The following is a 20086-nucleotide window of genomic DNA, read 5'->3' as shown; positions in this document are numbered from 1 at the left end:
CAGAGTTACAGAGAGATGGTTTGACCTGGGAACATCAGACCTTCCCACCAGCAGCAGTGAGTAAGATTCTTATCGGTCATTTGCTGATACCACATTGTCAGTAGCTGTCTGAAGCAACTCCACAATATTAAGCATCAGCTAAGGGTACAGTCCACCACAAATCCTCAGGTCAGTAACATTACTCTGCCCTCATTAACATTAATGAGAAATTGGAATTATAATTGAAGTCAGCTTATAGTCTTTCCGAACTTTAAGTAACCATAACTAGTCTTTGGAAGGTTGTACATATGCTTTTCCTTAAAATAACTCCCACAGAACACAAGTGTCATGGTAAGCCCTGATCCATTAACAGAGCTCTCAACAGAAAGCTTTACTTGCCAAGGCACCTCAGAATCACCACAGTTTTAACTCCTGTCAAGTCTAATTCAACTTATGACATGCGTGTCATGCTTGGGGAAGGGTCAGTGTGACAGTGAAAGTACTTAAGGAATTCTTTCCAATATCAGAAAAAATATAATTCAAATCCCACTAAGGGAGGTTGTTTGTGCTGCAATGATCACTTATATTTCATTAACCAAATAAGTTAAACAAACTTATAAAAATACCCAACTATCAACCTTAAAAAGAAACATATGTGGGTAAAAGCAGAGCAGAATACAAAAAACAGTTATATTTCAGCTGCCTCACATAAGGATTCAAACATTAAAGGTTTCAGCAGACATCCAGTCAGCCAAATTCTCACATAATCAGTTCCAAATAAGCCAAATGTCATTTAGCAAAACAGACGGCAACCCAGCAAAGCTCTGTCTGTTAATACTCAGTGTTCACAGCAACATCACGGTTATCCATTAGCTCGGCCCTCAGCTGGAGAATGTTAGAGTTATGCCAAAAGCTGCTGTGAGCTAACCCTTTCCTCGGTTCACCACCTTCTCCCCATTCCCCAAGCTCAATGGGCACAGCAGCCACTTCCTGTTGACTTTGTGGTCCTTTTGATGGAGAGATCAATGAGTCAAAATGCTACTGAGGCGTTGCAGTGACCTTGATGGGCTGACTGGCCTAATCCTGTTCCAATATACCTAATAGACAAACTTGAGACTATAAAATGGTGTCACAACATGGAATATCAAAGTTAAAAGTCACACAACTAGGAGAAAGTAAGGACTGCAGATGCTGGGGATCAGAGCTTAAAAATGTGTTGCTGGAAAAGCGCAGCAGGTCAGGCAGCATCCAAGGAGAAGGAGAATCAACGTTTCGGGCATAAGCCCTTCTTCAGGGAAAGTCACACAACACCAGGTTATAGTCCAACCGGTTTATTTGGAAGCACTAGCTTTCAGAACTATCTCATGAACGAACAGCACTCTGAAAGCTCATGTTGCCAAATAAACCTGTTGGACTATAACCTGGTGTTGTGTGATTTTTAATTTTGTACCCCAGTCCAACACCAGCTCCTCCATGTCATGGAATATCAAGGCCTTTATACTGAACATTTGACCAAACGTGTTTGCTCATTTCCATCCTGTGGGTTTAGTTGTGTTTAGTACAATTGAAAAAGTGTCATCATGTCACAGTAAGCCCTGATCCATTAACAGAACTCTCAATCTCCAGAAATTAGATTAGCTGGGGTGGGTTAACCTGGAGCCGAAGAGGCTGAGGATGGTTTCATTGTTCTAATAAACGTTGAGGAAATACTCATTACCCAGAGGGTCATGGGGACCTGGAACTCTCAATCTGAAAGCACGGTCATGGCTGGAACTACCAGCACATTAGAAACCTGCTCACATGTTCACTGAAGGACTTGGGAACAAGTTTGCAGACCTAATGCAGGAAGATGGGATTTAAAGTGGCTTAGCTTTCTTTAACTGACACAGACATGATGGGTTGAAGGGTCTCCTGCTGTTATTTCCATATGACCAGAATAAATTTTTGCAGGAGATGTTAGTACTGTTGTGTGAACAAACGTTACTGTGATGTTGCACTGTATGAGGAGTCTAACACCGGGTTCAGTTGTACCTTATACCAATCAGTCATCTTTCCTTGACTCCTATCTGCTTTAGCAGAAACCCCACGATAAATGCTTAAGGTATTGCAGCTCACCTCATCCACGCCTCATAGATCATATGGTGTCTGAGCATAGAGCCATAGAGATGTACAGCACGGAAACAGACCCTTCGGTCCAACCCGTCCATGCCAACCAGATATCCCAATCCAATCTAGTCCAACCTGCCAGCACCCAGCCCATATCCCTCCAAACCCTTCCTATTCATATACCCATCCAGATGTCTCTTAAATGTTGGAATTGTACCAGCCTCCACCACTTCCTCTGGCAGCTCATTCCATACACGCACCACCCTCTGTGTGAAAAGGTTGCCCATTAGGTCTCTTTTATATCTTTCCCCTCTCACCCTAAACCTATGCCCTCTAGTTCTGGACTCCCCGAACCCAGGAAAAAGACTTTGTCTATTTACCCTATCCATGTCCCTCATGATTTTATAAACCTCTATAAGGTCATCCCTCAGCCTCCAACGCTCCAGGGAAAACAGCCCCAGCCTGTTCAGCCTCTCCCTATAGCTCAAATCCTCCAACCCTGGCAACATCCTTGTAAATCTTTTCTGACCTCTTTCAAGTTTAACAACATCCTTCCCATAGCAGGGAGACCAGAAATGCACACAATATTCCAACAGTGGCCTAACTGATGTCCTGTACAGCTGCAACATGACCTCCCAACTCCTGTACTCAATACTCTGATCGATAAAAGAAAGCATACCAAATGCCTTCTTCACTATCCTATCTACCTGCGACTCTACTTTCAAGGACCAATGAACCTGCACTCCAAGGTCTCTTTGTTCAGCAACACTCCCTCGGACCTTACCATTAAGTGTATAAGTCCTGCTAAAAATTGCTTTCCCAAAATGCAGCACCTCACATATATCTGAATTAAACTCCATCTGCCACTTCTCAGCCCATTGGCCCATCTGGTCAAGATCCTGTTGTAATCTGAGGTAACCCTCTTCACTGTCCACTACACCTCCAATTTTGGTGTCATCTGCAAACTTACTAACTGTACCTCTTATGCTCACATCCAAATAATTTATGTAAATGACAAAAAGTAGAGGACCCAACACCGATCCTTGTGGCACTCCACTGGTCACAGGCCTCCAGTCTGAAAAACACCCCTCCACCACCACCTTTGGTCTTCTACCTTTGAGCCAGTTCTGTATCCAAATGGCTAGTTTTCCCTGTATTCCATGAGATCTAACCTTGCTAATCAGTCTCCCATGGGGAACCTTGTCGAACACCTTACTGAAGTCCATATAGATCACATTTATCGCTCCGCCCTCATCAATCCTCTTTGTTACTTCCTCAAAAAACTCAATCAAGTTTGTGAGACATGATTTCCCACGCACAAAGCCATGTTGACTATCCCTAATCAGTCCTTGCCTTTCCAAATACATGTACATCCTGTCCCTCAGGATTCCCTCCAACAACTTCCTCACTAAGGTCAGGCTCACCGGTCTATCGTTCGCTGGTTTGTCCTTACCACCCTTCTTAAACAGTGGCACCACGTTTGCCAACCTCCAGTCTTCCGGCACCTCACCTGTGACTATCGATGATACAAATATCTCAGCAAGAGGCCCAGCAATCACTTCTCTAGCTTCCCACAGAGTTCTCGGATACACCTGATCAGGTCCTGGGGATTTATCCACCTTTACCCATTTTGAGACATCCAGCACTTGCTCCTCTGTAATCTGGACATTTTTCAAGATGTCACCATCTATTTCCCTACAGTCTATATCTTCCATATCCTTTTTCCACAGTAAATACTGATGCAAAATATTCATTTAGTATCTCCCCCATCTCCTGTGGCTCCACACAAAGGCCGCCTTGCTAATCTTTGAGGGGCCCTATTCTCCCCTTGTTACCCTTTTGTCCTGAATGTATTTGTAAACACTCTTTGGATTCTCCTTAATTCTATTTGCCTCTGCTATCTCATGTCCCCGTTTTTGCCCTCCTGATTTCCCTCTTAAGTATACTCCTACTTTCTTTATACTCTTCTAAGGATTCACTCGATCTATCCTGTCTGTACCTGACATATGCTTCCTTCTTTTTCTTAACCAAACCCTCAATTTCTTTAGTCATCCAGCATTCCCTATACCTACTAGCCTTCCCTTTCACCCTGACAGGAATATACTGTCTCTGGATTCTTATTATCTCATTTCTGAAGGCTTCCCATTTTCCAGCCATCCCTTTACCTGCGAACATCTGCCCCCAATCAGCTTTCGAAAGCTCCTGCCTAATACCATCAAAAGTAGCCTTTCTCCAATTTAGAACTTCAACTTTTAGATCTGGTCTATCCTTTTCCATCACAATTTTAAATCTAATAGAATTATGGTCGCTGGCCCCAAAGTGCTCCTCCACTGATACCTCAGTCACCTGCCCTGCCTTATTTCCCAAGAGTAGGTCAAGTTTTGCACCTTCTCTAGTAGGTACATCCACATACTGAATCTTAAATTTGTCTTGTACACACTGAACAAATTCCTCTCCATCTAAATCCTTAACACTATGGCAGTCCCAGTCTATGTTTGAAAATTTAAACTCCCCTACCATAATCACTTTATTATTCTTACAGATAACAGATCTCCTTACAAGTTTGTTTCTCAATTTCCCTCTGACTACTAGGGAGTCAATAATACAATCCCAATAAGGTGATCATCCCTTTCTTATTTCTCAGTTCCACCCTAATAACTTCCCTGGATGTATTTCCAGGAATTTCCTCCCTCAGCACAGTTGTAATGCTATCCCTTATCAAAAATGCCACTCCCCCTCCTCTCTTGCCTCCCTTTCTATCCTTCCTGTAGCACTTGTATCCTGGAACATTAAGCTGCCAGTCCTGTCCATCCCTGAGCCATGTTTCTATAATTGCTATGATATCCCAGTCCCATGTTCCTAACCATGCCCTGAGTTCATCTGCCTTCCCTGTTAGGCCCCTTGCGTTGAAATAAATGCAGTTTAATTTATTAGTCCTACCTTGACCCTGCCTGCCCTGACTGTTTAACTCGCTCCTGTTCTCAACTGTACCAGTCTCAGATTGATCTCTTTCCTCACTATCTCCCTGGGTCCCACCTCCCCACCTTACTAGTTTAAATCCTCCTGAGCAGCTCTGGCAAATTTCCCAGTATATTAGTCCCCTTCCAATTTAGGTGCAATCCGTCCTCCTTGTACAGGTCACTTCTACCCCAGAAGAGATTCCAATGATCCAAAAATGTGAATCCTTCTCCCATACACCAGCTCCTCAGCCATGCATTCATCTGCTCTATCCTCCTATTCCTGCCCTCACTAGCTCGTAGCACCGGGAGTAATCCAGATATTACTACCCTTGAGGACCTCCTTTTTAAATTCCTGCCTAACTCTCTGTAATCTCCCTTCAGAATCTCAACCTTTTCCTTTCCCATGTCATTGGTTCCAATGTGGACAATGACCTCCTGCTGGCCCCTCTCCCCCATGAGAACATTCTGCACCCTCTCTGAGACATCCTTGATCCTGGCACCAGGGAAACAACACATCATTCTACTTTTTCTCTGCTGGCCACAGAAACATCTGTCTGTACCTCTGACTACAGAATCCCCTAACACAATTGCTCTTGGAAGCCGACGTACCCCTCGTTGCATTAGAGCCAGTCTCAATATCAGATACTTGGCTGTTTGTGCTACGTTCCCCTGAGAATCCATCACCCCCTACATTTTCCAGAACAGCATACCTGTTTGAAATGGGTATATCCACAAAAGACTCCTGCACTAGCTGCCTACCTCTCTTACCCTTCCTGGAGTTAACCCATCTATGTGACTGTATCTGTGACTTTCCCCCTTCCTATAACTGCCGTCCATCACATACTGTTGCTGTTGCAAATTCCTCATCGCTTCTATCTGTCTCTCCAACAGGTCCACCCAATCTGATAAGATTTGCATCCAACAGCATTTATGGCAGATATAATCCGCAGGAACCCTTAAACTCTCTTTAAACTCCCACATCTGACAAGAAGTACATATCACTGCAAAGGCCATTTTTGCTCCTTCACAATCTACAGACCCAGAAAATAACACCGTCTTATTCCTCTACAAAACCCTGCACTAGATTAAATTAATAGTTATGGCTTATATTTTTATTTTAAACAAAAGACATATCTCCAAAAACATATAATCAAGAAAGAACCCACTCTACTCACCACTGCAGAACATCTGGGACAATTAAAAGAGTGAAATTCACAACTAATCTTGGAGGAACTGTTGGGTGAAGTTCACAGCACAGAATCAGATCAGTTAATTGTTGTTTTAAGTATGGCAGATTCCTGGATCATTATAAATCTACTGTTCTCCTGTTGGAGTTGTACAGAGCGTTGATCAGGCCCCAGCTGGAGTCCTGTGTGCAGTTCCAGTCACCTCACTACAGGAAGGATGTGATCACATCGGAGGGGATGCAGAGGAGGTTCACCAGGATGATGCCTGGGATGGAGAAATTCAGCTACAGGGAGAGACTAGTTAGGCTTGGACTGTTTTCTTTAGAGTAAAGACTGAGGTATGTAAGATTATGAGGGGCATGGACAGGGTGAGTAGAGAGCAGCTGTTGCCGTTTGTTGAGGGGTCAATTACAAGGGAGTGTAGTTTTAGGGGAATGGGCAGGGGATTCAGAGAGGAGTTGGGAAAAACCTTTTTCACTCAGCGGGTGGTGGGAATCTGGAAAGCACTGCCTGGGGAGTGACCCCCTCACTTCCTGGCGACAAAGTCAGGCCAGACAGAGCACGATATTTTTCTTGTAAATCTTTAATGAAAATTCAGCCTGGGAACTGTGACCCACTCGAAGCAGAGACAGAGTCTTGTCCAAACTGTTACTGCACTCTCTGGCACCATGTAATATTTTTAGTTTCATTGTGCACTAAAGAACATGGGCAGAGCCTCCTGATATAAGGGAAAGATGAATAACTCTCACTGTGGCTTCACCTTACCATGAGGCTGCAAGGTATAGACTGTGATCATATCATGTATGTGTGTGTCTGTGGATCTGTGTGGGTCTGTGTGTGTGGGTCTCTGTGTCTGTGTGTGTGGGTCTGTGTATGTGTGGGTGTGTGTGTCTGTGGGTCTGTGGATCTGTGTGGGTCTGTGTGTGTGGGTCTGTGTCTGTGTGTGTGTGTGTGTGTGTGTGGGTCTGTGGCTGTGTGTGTGTGTGGGTCTGTGTGTGGGTCTGTGTGTGTGTGTGTGTATATTTCATTAGACTGTCACACAGTTGGAGCTAACCTTGCCCACAGCTGTAACAGCCTGTCAGAAAGTGGTCTGGATCCTTACCACTCTCTGGGTAAAGAGATTCCTCCTGAATTCACACTTGGATTTCTTGGAGAACGTGCTGTGTTTCGAACAGCCCTCTCCGATGTGGTTATGTAGATTCAGGGACCGGGTCGGTGGTTGAGTTAAGAACAGCCTGTCAGCCACGACACGTTTTCATTTAGAAAAGCCCCACAGTTTGAAGAGTCAAGGAATCCAAAACCCAAAGGTGTTATCTCAGAGAGAGGCAGTGCCCTGGTAAAGGGGTGAGCTGGGGGTGGTGAGCACCTACCTGGACTGCATGTCTGGCTGTGCTCTCTGGGGACTCCCTGAACTGGCCGGTAATGACTGATGCTGCACTTGCTGCTGGAGCTCAATTAGATCCTGGTATTGCTGCTGCTGCTGCTGTTTGTACCGGGACAAGCTGAAGAACAGCCCTAAAATGGCTTTCAGATTTCCATCCCTTATCTCTGCAAAAGGAGAAACAAACACATTTAGCTTATCGTCAGCGTGCATTTTTTGTTTTGTCACTGATAGGTGTCAAGGTGAAGCAGATGTGATTTGGAATACACTCCTTCAATGCAACACGGACAGTTCTGGGAATGTCAGAGTGGCTCCCTGCTAGATCTCTGTCCCTTCTCTATGCCTTGAGGTGTGGGACAGCGGCCCACTATAGGGATGGGTGTACACACTCAAGGCTCACCCTCCAATGAGACACTCCGTCTTGTCAGAGCTGTCACCTTGCAGATAAATGTTAAACTAAGGCTATTAGAAGAGTCGACCATTCAGCCCTTCAATCCCGCTTCACTATTCAATAAGACAATGGCTAATCTGATTGTAGCTTTAACTCCATTCTCCTGCCTGCCCCCAGAGACCAGTGGTTCCTTTGTTGACCTTGTTGAGTTGGTCTTTAATGATCCTCTCTGAAGAGAAGTTCTTCTTCATCGCCATGTAAAATTAAAGATCCTTTTATTTGAAACGATGCCCAATGATTCTCGATTAACCCCGAAGGAGAAGCATCCTCTCTACAACCACCCTGTCAGAGCCCCTCAAAATCCAATACCTTTGGGAAGGACACTGACCACTCTTCTGAAATCCAGCGAGTACTGGTCTGACCTGCTCAACTGTTCTTCAGAAGACAGAACTTACCTTTAGTACAATCACTGCCCTTTCCTTAGCTCTTTCCTCAGTTAATTTTTCCCACATTCCACCCTGTCACAGTGATCATCTATTTAACTTCTTCCTCTCCCTGTTTCACTTGATTAACATGCAGTTCATTTCTATTTCTCTCCAGTCCTGATCCTTGCACTGAAAGATTTAACTCTGTTTCTCTCTCCACTGACGTTGTGTGACCTGGTGACTATTTCCAGCTTTTTCTGCTTTAATAGCATGTGGGTCTCTTTGATGTAAAGTATTGAATGTCTGCTCTGATTCCCTCTCCTGGAAAGTCAGTGATCACTGGGGACTGTTTGAGGAAGAGCAGGAGAATTCTCCCTATTGCTGGAGCCTAATATTTCTCACTAAACCAATAGCACTGAAACAGAATGATAGCAATCTTCACCCTCCTTCCTGGCAACCTGAGGTTATATTACAAAACACTGCATTCCAAAACAGACAGCATTTCAAACATAAAAGCAAAATAATACAGGCACTGAACACCTGGAAAAGGAGCAGAAAGTGAATTCTCTCTCTCTCTCTCTCTCCCCACAGATGCTGCCAGACCTGCTGAGCTTCTCCAGAATTTCCTGTGTTTGTTTCAGATTTCCAGTTTCCACGGAATTTTGCCTTTGATAATATTTTGATTCCAGTACCTTCTTTGGAATTCAAAGCAACTTTAAAGCACTTTCGGACAACTTCAGGTACAAATGCAACCTTCCCTTTAGTTGAAGGATAAATATTGGCCTGGATGTGAGGTGGAACTCCCTGAACATCGAACAATGCAGCTCAGGAATAGGCTCTTCGGCCCACCACGTCTGTGCTGACCAGGATGTCATTCTAAACTAATCCACCTGCCCCCACCATGGTCCGTATCCCTCTATTCTCTGCCTGTTCATGTGTTTGTCCAAATGCTTCTTAAGTATTGCTATTGTATCTGCGTTGACCACCTCACCCTAGCAGCACATTCCAGGCACATACCTCCCCTCTGTATTAGAAACATTTTTCACAAATCTCCTTTAAATTTTCCCCCTCACCTTAAACCTGTGCCCACGAGTATGTGACATTGCCACCCTGGATAAAGATTCCAATTATAGTCAAGATTAGAGTGGTGCTGGAAAAGCACAGCAGGTCAGGCAGCATCCGAGGAGCAGGAAAATCGATGTTTCGGGCAAAAGCCCTTCATCCTGATGCATTGATTTTCCCGCTCCTCAGATGCTGCCTGACCCGCTGTGCTTTTCCAGCACCACTCTGATCTTAACTCTAATCTCCAGCATCTGCAGTTCCCATCTCTGCCTAAAGATTCCAACTATCCCGATCGAAGCCTCTCTTTATTTTATAAATTTCTACCAGGTCTCCCCCTCAGACTCAGCAAAAACAATCCAAGTTTGTCCAACCTCTCCTTATAGCTCATTCACTCCAATCCAGGCCCCATCCTGATCAACGTCTTTTGCACCCTCTCCAAAGCCTCCATTTCCTTCCTATAGTGTGGCGACCAGAACTGCACACAACATGCCAAATGTGGCCAAACTAAACTCTTAGTGACTGCTTTTCTTTGAATTGTTTCTGTGGGATCTTTGAGGTTCACTGAAAGAGCACTTGGGATCTCATTTTAATATCTGATCTGAACGCCAGGATCCCTGATGTACTTGCTCAGTCGTGCATGTCAGTGAAATATAGCAGGGAGAAATAAACAAATACAGAAGCACTGGTGAAACATCAAGTTGAATTTCAAATGTCTGGCAGCCTCATTGTTTTTGGAAAGTAACACCTCAGTCTGAGTGTGCTGGACAGTGAGCACATTCTGAACAGATTGAATGAGCAGCAGTAAACATGGTCTCACAAATAGGAACAGGAGCATGTGAAGTTTATTTTGTAAAGTCCGTTCTGCTGAGTCACATCCTTTTCTACAGAAAGAGAACAGAAACAGCAGCATCAGAAAATGAGTAAAGAGAAATCAGTGTCTGCTCAGACCAGCCCCACTTTTTAAGGACTGCACAAACAAGTCTGTTTCAGATTCTTACTCCAGATTCAAAACACATCTCTTTAGGCTACTTGATATTGAAAAGAAACTTGCATTTTGCTAGCACCCTCAAGACATCTCAAAGCAATGAGGTGGATACCCAGATTATCAGGAGGTTTCTTTACTCATTAATAGGATGAGGGCATCACTGGCTGGACCACCATTTATTGCCCATCCCTAATTACCCCAAGGGCAGTTAAGAGTCAACCCCATTGCTGTGGGTCTGGAGTCACATGGAGGCTAGACCGGGTAAAGATGGCAGTTTCCTTCCCTAAAGGACATGAGTGACCCAGATGGGTTTTTCTGACAATTGACAATGGATTCATGGTCATCGTTAGACTCTTAATTCCTGCTTTATATTGAATTTAAATTCCACCATCTGCCATGATGAGATTCAAACCCAGATCCCAGAACATTACCTAGGTCTCTGGATTAATAGTCCAGCAATAGAATGACTAGGCCATCACCTCTCTGGTGATATTACAGTTAACTCTGTTATTGTGACAGGAGTTCGCATTATTCTATGGAAAAATGATTGAATCTGGGGTTAATACTGTCCTAAAGAGTATTACTGTGTCTGGGGGCTAATGCTGTTCTATGGGGGTAATACCGTTTGGTTGGGGGTAGTTACTGTGAGGATTTGTGCTGAGTTTTGAGGTAATTACTGAATCTGTGAGTAAATATTGCTTTCTGGGGGATCATTATCATGTCTGGGGGTTTATGCTGTTTTCGGGTGGGTTTTGCTGCCTCTGCTCTTGGCTCAGGGTGTGTGTTTAATGCTCTTTCCCAGGCTCCAAGTGAGACATTGAACTATGGCTCCATTTAACCTTCCTGGAGGAGGTTCGGTGACCCTCCAGCACGATTTGAAGGAGCACTGCTGACTCAACCAATATTCATCCCTCAGCCAAAAGCTAAAAACAGATGATCTGGTCTTTATTACTGTTCTATTTGTGGGACCTTGCTGTGTATAAATTAGCTGCTGTGTTTCTTACATTACAGGAGTAACGACATTTCACAATTATCTCATTGGCTGTACTGTTTTGCAGCAGACTGAGATTATGGCAGGCACTATAACAACGTGAATGTTTTCTTGCTACAGCTCCTTAATTAGACTAATGTCACGGGATCTCCCTGCCTGCCTCTCTTGATATGGAATTTGAAACTTCTGTCACTTTGGGACTGTGTATAAAGGCTAAATCCATGTTCCACACTTTACTCTCGTGCTGCCTTCAGATTGACCGTGTTAACCCGGGTGTGTTCTGATGGAGTGCTATCCCTCAATCAGACAAAGTGGCCTTCCTCACTTCTCAGGTCAATCAAGTTGAAAGGAGACAGATGGTGAGTTTATATTTGTTGAGTAAATGGGATTAGACGGTATAGCTTTAGTCATTATTCAGCCAGCACTCAGGGCTATACATGGAACATTGCCGGACCATTCCAATCCCGTGAATCCTCCTGTGCCTGTCTTATAGAATCCCAACACTGTTTGGAATGCCCTTGCTGTGGAATATCTGGGCTCTGCGGGAATCTCTTGAATTGCAAGAATTAACGCTCAGAATTCCTTCCTAATTCATGTGGCCAAACCCATTCAAGTTACAGGAGAGGTTCATTCATAACACATAAAGCTGAAGCTTGACGGTCCAACAACTTTCATTTAAATAGCACCTTTCCCATCATCAAGTTACCCAAAGTGCTTCACCCGGGCAGTTATCCACACAAGGAGATGAAGAGAGGCCATGACGAGAAGTGCTTCCTCAAGAGAACCACAACTAATGTACAGAATCACAGGGTAGAAACAGGCCATTGGCTCATTGAGTACACACTGACTCTCTGAAGAGCATCCCACCTAGACCCACCTGCCCAACATTCCCCCTCCGCCACACCCTATCCCCATAATGCAGCAAGCCTGCACATCTCAGGACACTGTGAAATGGCCAATCCCAGCTCCTGTAGTCATTTTGAACTCACATTCTTGGGACTATAATGGTTATTAAATTCAGAGTGTGAACAGCCAAGTTAGAGACCTGATGCTGACACATATAGATTAAATTAGATTCACCACAGTGTGGAAACACACCCTTCAGCTCAACCAGTCCACACCGACCCTCCGAAGAGTAACCCACCCAGACCCATTTCCCTCTGACTAGTACACCTAACACTATGGGCAATCCACCTGACCTGCACATCTTTGGACTGTGGGAGGAAATGGGAGCACCCAGAGGAAACCCACGCAGACACAGAGAGAAGGTGCAAACTCCACACAAACAGTCGCCTGAGGCTGGAATCGAACCCGGGTCCCTGGCGCTGTGAGCCACCATGCCACCCCGAATGCTGGGAACTAGAGAAAATGCCTGTTCATCTCAAATAGTTTCACATCCAAACTGTCATTGCTCGGTGGCAGTTGGATACAGAGGCCTAGTGTCATTTCCTGGAAAATGAAAGGATTTGGGAATGATGGAAGTGGAATATGGGATATCGGACAGTCACTGGTCTTAGAAGGAACAGCAAGGAAGTGTTCGGAACAAGTACATGTCAACTCTCTCCGCCCATGTCTGGTGAAACAATGAGAGAGGCTGCAGCACTAACCTTCAGCTGAAAGGCTTTGGATATGAACTCCTCTCACTGCCAGGAAACTGAGGCAAGCATCAACATTCTCGATCTGGAACCGAAGGAGAAAGAAAACACAATTAACAAAACTCCAACTCCTGAAATAGAATGACAAACGTGACTACTTCAGATTGAATTCACACTCAAGTCATTAAACAAAAATCTCTTGGAGACTTCTATAGAGGCTCTCATTGTCCCCACCACACTGCGCAGGATGTTAAAGAATTCCTCATTTGAGACAGCATGCCAACAAGTGTGACTGGAATTGTACACCACTGGACAATGAAGGCAGGGTGAGTAGCTAACATCAGCCTGGAGGAATGGGCAGTGCCCACAGTCACACAATGCAATGTGACATAACAGCAGCTGAACCACGGCTTTCATGTCTGCCTAGTGACAAATGTCAGTCGCTGAGTGTTGCTGTGAACAGCTGAAAACTCCTTCAAGTGGAGCTGCCTTGCACAATTTGCAGCAGGATTAACGTCAACATGAGGAAAATATCCACCCCCACCCTCGACGAAACCCATTAACGTCAACGTGAGGAAAATATCCACCCCCTCCCCTCGACCAAACTCATTAGCGTCAACGTGAGGAAAATATCCACCCCTCCCTCGACCAAACTCATTAACGTCAACATGAGGAAAATTTCCACCCCCCCCTCCTTGATCAAACCCATTATCGTCAACGTGAGGAAAAGATCCACCATCCCCCGACCAAACTCATTAACGTCAGCGTGAGGAAAATATCCCCCCTCCCTCAACCAAACTCATTAAAGTCAACGTGAGGAAAATATCCACACACCCCCCGACCAAACTCATTAACGTCAACATGAGGAAAATATCCAACACCCCCCCGACCAAACTCATTAACATCAACGTGAGGAAAATATCCACCCCACCCTCGACCAAACTCATTAACGTCAACGTGAGGAAAATATCCCACCCCCGACCAAACTCATTAGCGTCAACGTGAGGAAAATATCCACCCCCCCTCGACCAAACTCATTAACGTCAACATGAGGAAAATATCCACCCCTCCCTCGACCAAACTCATTAACGTCAACATGAGGAAAATATCCACCCCCCCTCGACCAAACTCATTAACATAAATGTGAGGAAAATATCCACTCCTCCCTCGACCAAACTCATTATCATCAACGTAAGGAAAATATCCACCCCCCCCTCGACCAAACTCATTAACGTCAACATGAGGAAAATATCCACCCCCCCTCGACCAAACTCATTAACGTCAACGTGAGGAAACTATCCACCCCCCCTTGATCAAACCCATTATCGTCAACGTGAGGAAAAGATCCACACCCCCGACCAAACTCATTAACGTCAAGGTGAGGAAAATATCGCCCCTCCCTCAACCAAACTCATTAACGTCAACATGAGGAAAATATCCACCCCCCTCCCGACCAAACTCATTAACGTCAAGGTGAGGAAAATATCGCCCCTCCCTCAACCAAACTCATTAACGTCAACATGAGGAAAATATCCACCCCCCCCCGACCAAACTCATTAACGTCAACGTGAGGAAAATATCCACCCCCCTCCCTCGATCAAACTCATTGACGTCAACATGAGGAAAATATTCAACTCCCCTCCCGACCAAACTCATTAACGTCAACGTGAGGAAAATATCCACCCCCTCCCCTCGACCAAACTCATTAACGTCAACGTGAGGAAAATATCCCCCCCCCAACCAAACTCATTAACATCAATGTGAGGAAAATATCCACCCCCCCCTCCCCCCGACCAAGCTCATTAACGTCAACGTGAGGAAAATATCCCCCACCCCAACCAAACTCATTAACATCAACGTGAGGAAAATATCCACCCCCCCCCGACCAAACTCATTAACGTCAACGTGAGGAAAATATCCACCCCCCCTTGATCAAACCCATTATCGTCAACGTGAGGAAAAGATCCACCCCCCCTGACCAAACTCATTAATGTCAAGGTGAGGAAAATATCCCCCCTCCCTCAACCAAACTCATTAACGTCAACATGAGGAAAATATCCACACCCCCCCCGACCAAACTCATTAACGTCAACGTGAGGAAAATATCCACCCCCCTCCCTCGATCAAACTCATTGACGTCAACATGAGGAAAATATTCAACTCCCCTCCCGACCAAACTCATTAACATCAACGTGAGGAAAATATCCCCCACCCCAACCAAACTCATTAACGTCAATGTGAGGAAAATATCCACCCCCTCCCCTTGACCAAACTCATTAACGTCAATGTGAGGAAAATATCCCCCACCCCAACCAAACTCATTAACATCAATGTGAGGAAAATATCCACCCCCCTTCCCCCCGACCAAACTCATTAACGTCAACGTGAGGAAAATATCCACCCCCCTCCCCCCGACCAAACTCATTAACGTCAACGTGTGGAAAATATCCACCCCCCCCCGACCAAACTCATTAACGTCAACGTGAGGAGAATATCGCTGTTGGTGCCATCTTGGCGCAGGGTACTTAGGTACAGAAACTTGAAATAGTAAAAGAATAGATTAGCATGGGAATGCAGAGTTTAAAAGTCCAAAATGAGAATAAAAATGTCCATAAAGTACTCAAGTTATATTCCTTACAGTCCTTTTCCAACATAAGTTCCACTGGAACAGGACTGGGAAATGTGCTAATGCAGTTGGGATGGGTTTAAATGAGCGTGTGTTAGGAAGATGGGAACCTGGAGAGTAATCGAAATTAGAGTCGTTAGTAAGAGAAAGAAAAGGCTCGAGGGACACTGGAAGATGCAAAAACAGAGGCAGGAGTAGGCCATTCGGCCCTTTAATTCTGTTCCCCCATTCAATACAATCCAACTCTGTTTCCACTTCCTCCTCAATTACCCGCAAGATCTATATCCATCATCTTCTTGTAAACCTCAACCTCGAACCTCAGACACTTCCTGTGGCAGAGAATTCCAGCAGCTGCCTGCTCTCTGTGTGAAGGAATTTCTCTGAATCTCCATCCTGCCTTGTCTCCTGAAACACTGACTCTCCCCTGGTTCCGGACTCCCCCAGTCATTGGAAACATCCTTCCTGTCTATTCCAGTTGAAGGTTTCTATGAGATCGCCCCTCATTCTTCTGAAGTCCAGCGAATACAGTCTTAATCGATCCAGCCTCCCTTCATACGTCCTTCCTGCCTTCCCAGTGATCAGTCTCGTAAACCTTTACCGCACTCCCTCCATCGTCAGAACATCCTCTCTCAGAAACCGAGACTGAAACTACACATGATGCTCCATGTGCGGTCTCACCAACGCCCTGTCCAACTGCAGCAAGACCTCCCTGCTCCTGTCCTTGAATCCCCTCACTATGATGCGAACACACCATTTCCCTCCTTCCCCGCCTGCTGCCCCTACTGTCAGTGACTGGTGAACAAGGACACCCAGGTCTCATTGCACCTCCCCCCTTTTCCTAATCCAATAAGAACATTTCAATGTTTCGAAAGTGAACTGGCGTTACAAAGAGAGAGTTGAGAGCACACTACTCCAATCCACATTGCATTGATAACCAGGTCAATGATCTAAAGGTACAGATAGAGATATATGGCTAGTTACCATCACAGAAACATTCTGGTGACCAGAAATGGGAACTGAATATTCAGGATTTGGAGAAGCCGGTGTTGGACTGGGGTGAACAAAGTTAAAAATCCCACAACACCAGGTCATAGTCCAACAGGTTTAATTAAATATAACCTGGTGTTGTGGGATTTTTAACTGACAATTCAGGATATTCACCTTTAAGAAGGACAGAGAAGAAGAAAAAGGAGTGATGTTGCACTGTTAGTAAGGGAGATTCACAGACTGGAAGAACAATTTGTGGAATCTGTTTGGGTGGAGCTAAGAAGAAGTGAGAGATGATGACAGACGTTATGTGGAGTTATTTATAGGCCAGCCACGAGCACTGGGGGAGTGGAGTATGACAATGAACAGCAGGTGGGAGAAGCATGTAGCACAGGCACACAGTAACATGGGTGAGTTCAATCTGCAAATAGTCTGGCTTAACCGTAATCTATCAACATCCTGGGGCTTATCATTGACCAGAAACTCAACTGGACTCACCACGTTAACACAGTGGCTACAAGACTAAGTCAGAGACTGGGAGTACTGCAGTGAGTAACTCCCCTCCTGACTCCCCAAAGCCTGTCCACCATCTACAAGGCACAAGTCAGGAGTGTGATGGAATACTCCCACTTGCCTGGGTGGGGGCAGCTCCAACAACACTCCAGAAGCTTGACACCATCCAGGACAAAGCAGCTGCTTGATTGGCCCCACATCACAAACACCCCCTGCACACCACCCCCCCCACCGACCCTCAGTAGCAGCAGTGTATACTATCTACAAGATGCACTTCAGAAATTCACCAAAGATCCTCAGGCAGCACCTTCCAAACCCACCACCATTTCCATCTAGAAGGACAAGGGCAGCAGATACATGGGAACACCAGCCCCTGCAAGTTCCTCTCTGAGCCCCTCACCATCCTGACTTGGAAATACATCAGCATTCCTTCCCTGTCATTGGGTAACAATCCTGGAATTCCCTCCCTAAGGAAGGGACTGCAGCGGTTCAAGAAGGCAGCTCACCCCCACCTTCTCAAAGTGCAAGAAATGCTGGGCCAGGCAGTGATAGCCACATCCTGTCAATTGGTAAACATGTTACTGACCCTGTGACAGTGCAGCGCTCCCTCTATACAGTCCGTTAGTCCTGCACTGGCTGTGTAGGTGTTTACTTTATGCCTTTTGCAGTGGGGTCTGAAGCAGGGACCTTCTGACCCAGAGTTGAAATGATGCAGCTGCGATGTTGCATGCTGTGTAAACACAGACAGGTGTCAAATTGTTCTCCATGGTGTGTATTGGAGCTGGCCCAGCTCTTCCTGAGTCAGCCTGGTGTGGCCTTGCATAAAGGCAACTGAAAGTTCTAACTGCACAAAACACCCCTGAACAAACCTAAGGGAGAGGTTTGACCAAAAGCAGCAATGACTCAACTACCAGATGGGTCTGATTATAGAAAAACAGCAAGAAAGAATCTCCTGGCATTCAACCTTTCCTGAGAGTACAAGCAACAAGTGAATCTGGGTCAAAGTGAAGCCACAGTTGTTTCTCATTTCAAATCCAATCTCCTCACACCAGCTTGAAGTCATGGAGTAAATGAATAACACTCTGCTCGGTCACTACGTGAGGATTGTCATGATAGGGTGCATTTTCCTGTGAATCTGCACTAATCTCTCCTCCCATTTCCCATGGAGAATGTCAAACCAATTGCGCTCCCTCCTGGACTGAGTTCACCCTCAGTCTAAAGAGCTCATCTCCATTCCATACAGCCGACCGGACACAGCCATCACCGAATGGATCCTGTTGTATAATATCATGGTTTTGCCTTGTGTTGTATAGAGCCCTTCGGGGCGGCTGTGAGCCTGAGAGGGGGGACTGTGACAGGCAGGTCAAAGCCTCCCTGTACATGGATAATGTCACCGTTTTCTGCTGGGATCTGTGGTCAGTGCACAGACTCAACAGCATCTGTGACCAGTTCAAACCGGCCTCGGGAACCGAGAGAAATCAAGGCAAGAGGGAGGCAACTTTCTTCAGGAACTGAGTGGACTGATCCTTTATTCCCTTCACCGTCAGGACAGATTACCTGAAGGTGCTGGGAATGTGGCTCGGAGCAGTCATATTGTGTCTGTCTGATCTTGGGAGAAGCGCATCATCAAAGTGAGGCAGAAACTGGTCTGCTGGGAACATCGCTGGTTGTCAGGTGTGAGGTAATCTGTCTGTTGTTGGGCATGGTACAGGTCTGGCCCAACCCCCAAACTGCGCTGTTTCTGTCACCCAAGCTATCTTGCACTTCATCAGGAGGCCTCAGATAGACCGTGTCTGCAGGGAGTCCATGTACAAAACTCTGCATAAGGAGGAGAGAACGTGCCCAACACTGCCCTCACCCTGATGGCCACCTTTGTGTGTAGCTGCATCAAGCTGTGCGTGGATCCCCGGTACGCAAACACCAAGTGTCACGACGTACTGAGGTTCTACCTGTCCCCGGTGTTGTGAAGGATGGGCCTGGCCTCGCTGCCGCGGAACGCTCCGAGTAGTTGGACCGTTCTGTATCACCTGTCCCTTGTGGAGAACTTTGTGAAGAAAAACACCTTTGACCACAATCCATCAGGGAGTGGTCAGTACATAGCTTCCTCGAGACTCTGCAGCAAAAGGACAGGGTGGATCCTGTCCCCATGTTCCCTGGGAAGAGTCATTTGGCAGAACAGATCATTGCCAGAACTTTCTAACAAGCCCCAGGACATCACTCGGCTGGTGCTGAGAAGGTGAGATCCTTTATGAAGGCCTGGTCAGTCTGTACCACCGCACGCTGCCCTCAAAGTGGCTGTGGGAGGGTAGAGACTGTTCCACATCTCCTTCTGGAATGTGCCTTTGCAAAGGATGTCTGGAGGACAATGTTGAGGTTTATGTTGAGGTTTGTCCCAAGCAGCTCCGTGACGCGGAACTCCGTGCTCTACGGTCTGTTCCCTGGGACTCACACCGAGACAAACATCAACTGCACCTGAGGGACCATCAACTCAGTGGAAGAGGCTCTTTGGTCTGTCTGAGACGTGTTGGTCTTGCAGAACAAGGAGCTGACCCTGTGTGTCCCAGACTGACACATTCCAAGTTCCAGAACGACGTGCTGAGGGACACACTGAAGCTTGGGGCAGCTGCGCCAAGGGGCGGTGGGGAAAGACCACCATCTGAGGTCTTCCTGCTGAAGGGAAAAGGGGATCCATTCAGTTATCAGACCCTCCCAGTGCCCTCCAGTGTATGTGAATATAGTCATGTACAGGTAAGAAACAGCTTGGGTTTGTTGTTGGATCGAGTCAAACCCCAATGTTTGTTTAAAAACTAAAACAACTGCGGACGTGGTAAATCAGAAACAAAAGACAGGAACTGCTGTAAACACTCAGCAGGTCTCAGCAGAATCCGCGGAGGGGTT

The 20086-nt window shown here is 45.9% G+C and overlaps 1 protein-coding gene across 6 annotated transcripts in view; it reads right to left on the bottom strand.

Moving 5' to 3' along the window:
- Positions 1–20086, bottom strand: part of nav3 (neuron navigator 3) — a 440932-nt gene that overhangs the window by 317397 nt on the left and 103449 nt on the right. For all 6 annotated transcript variants that reach the window (XM_060839577.1, XM_060839579.1, XM_060839580.1 and 3 more), the window contains 2 exons: positions 13075–13147; positions 7603–7780 (listed from right to left, as the gene is read on the bottom strand). In XM_060839577.1, coding sequence (XP_060695560.1) covers positions 7603–7780; positions 13075–13147 — 251 coding nt within the window. The remainder of the gene's footprint in view (positions 1–7602; positions 7781–13074; positions 13148–20086) is intronic.

Source organism: Hemiscyllium ocellatum, chromosome 19 (genome assembly GCF_020745735.1).
Source record: "Hemiscyllium ocellatum isolate sHemOce1 chromosome 19, sHemOce1.pat.X.cur, whole genome shotgun sequence".
NCBI classification, from domain to species: Eukaryota; Metazoa; Chordata; class Chondrichthyes; order Orectolobiformes; family Hemiscylliidae; genus Hemiscyllium; species Hemiscyllium ocellatum.
The sequence above is the reverse complement of the archived record's forward strand: the minus strand, read 5'-3'. Positions and strand labels throughout refer to the sequence as shown.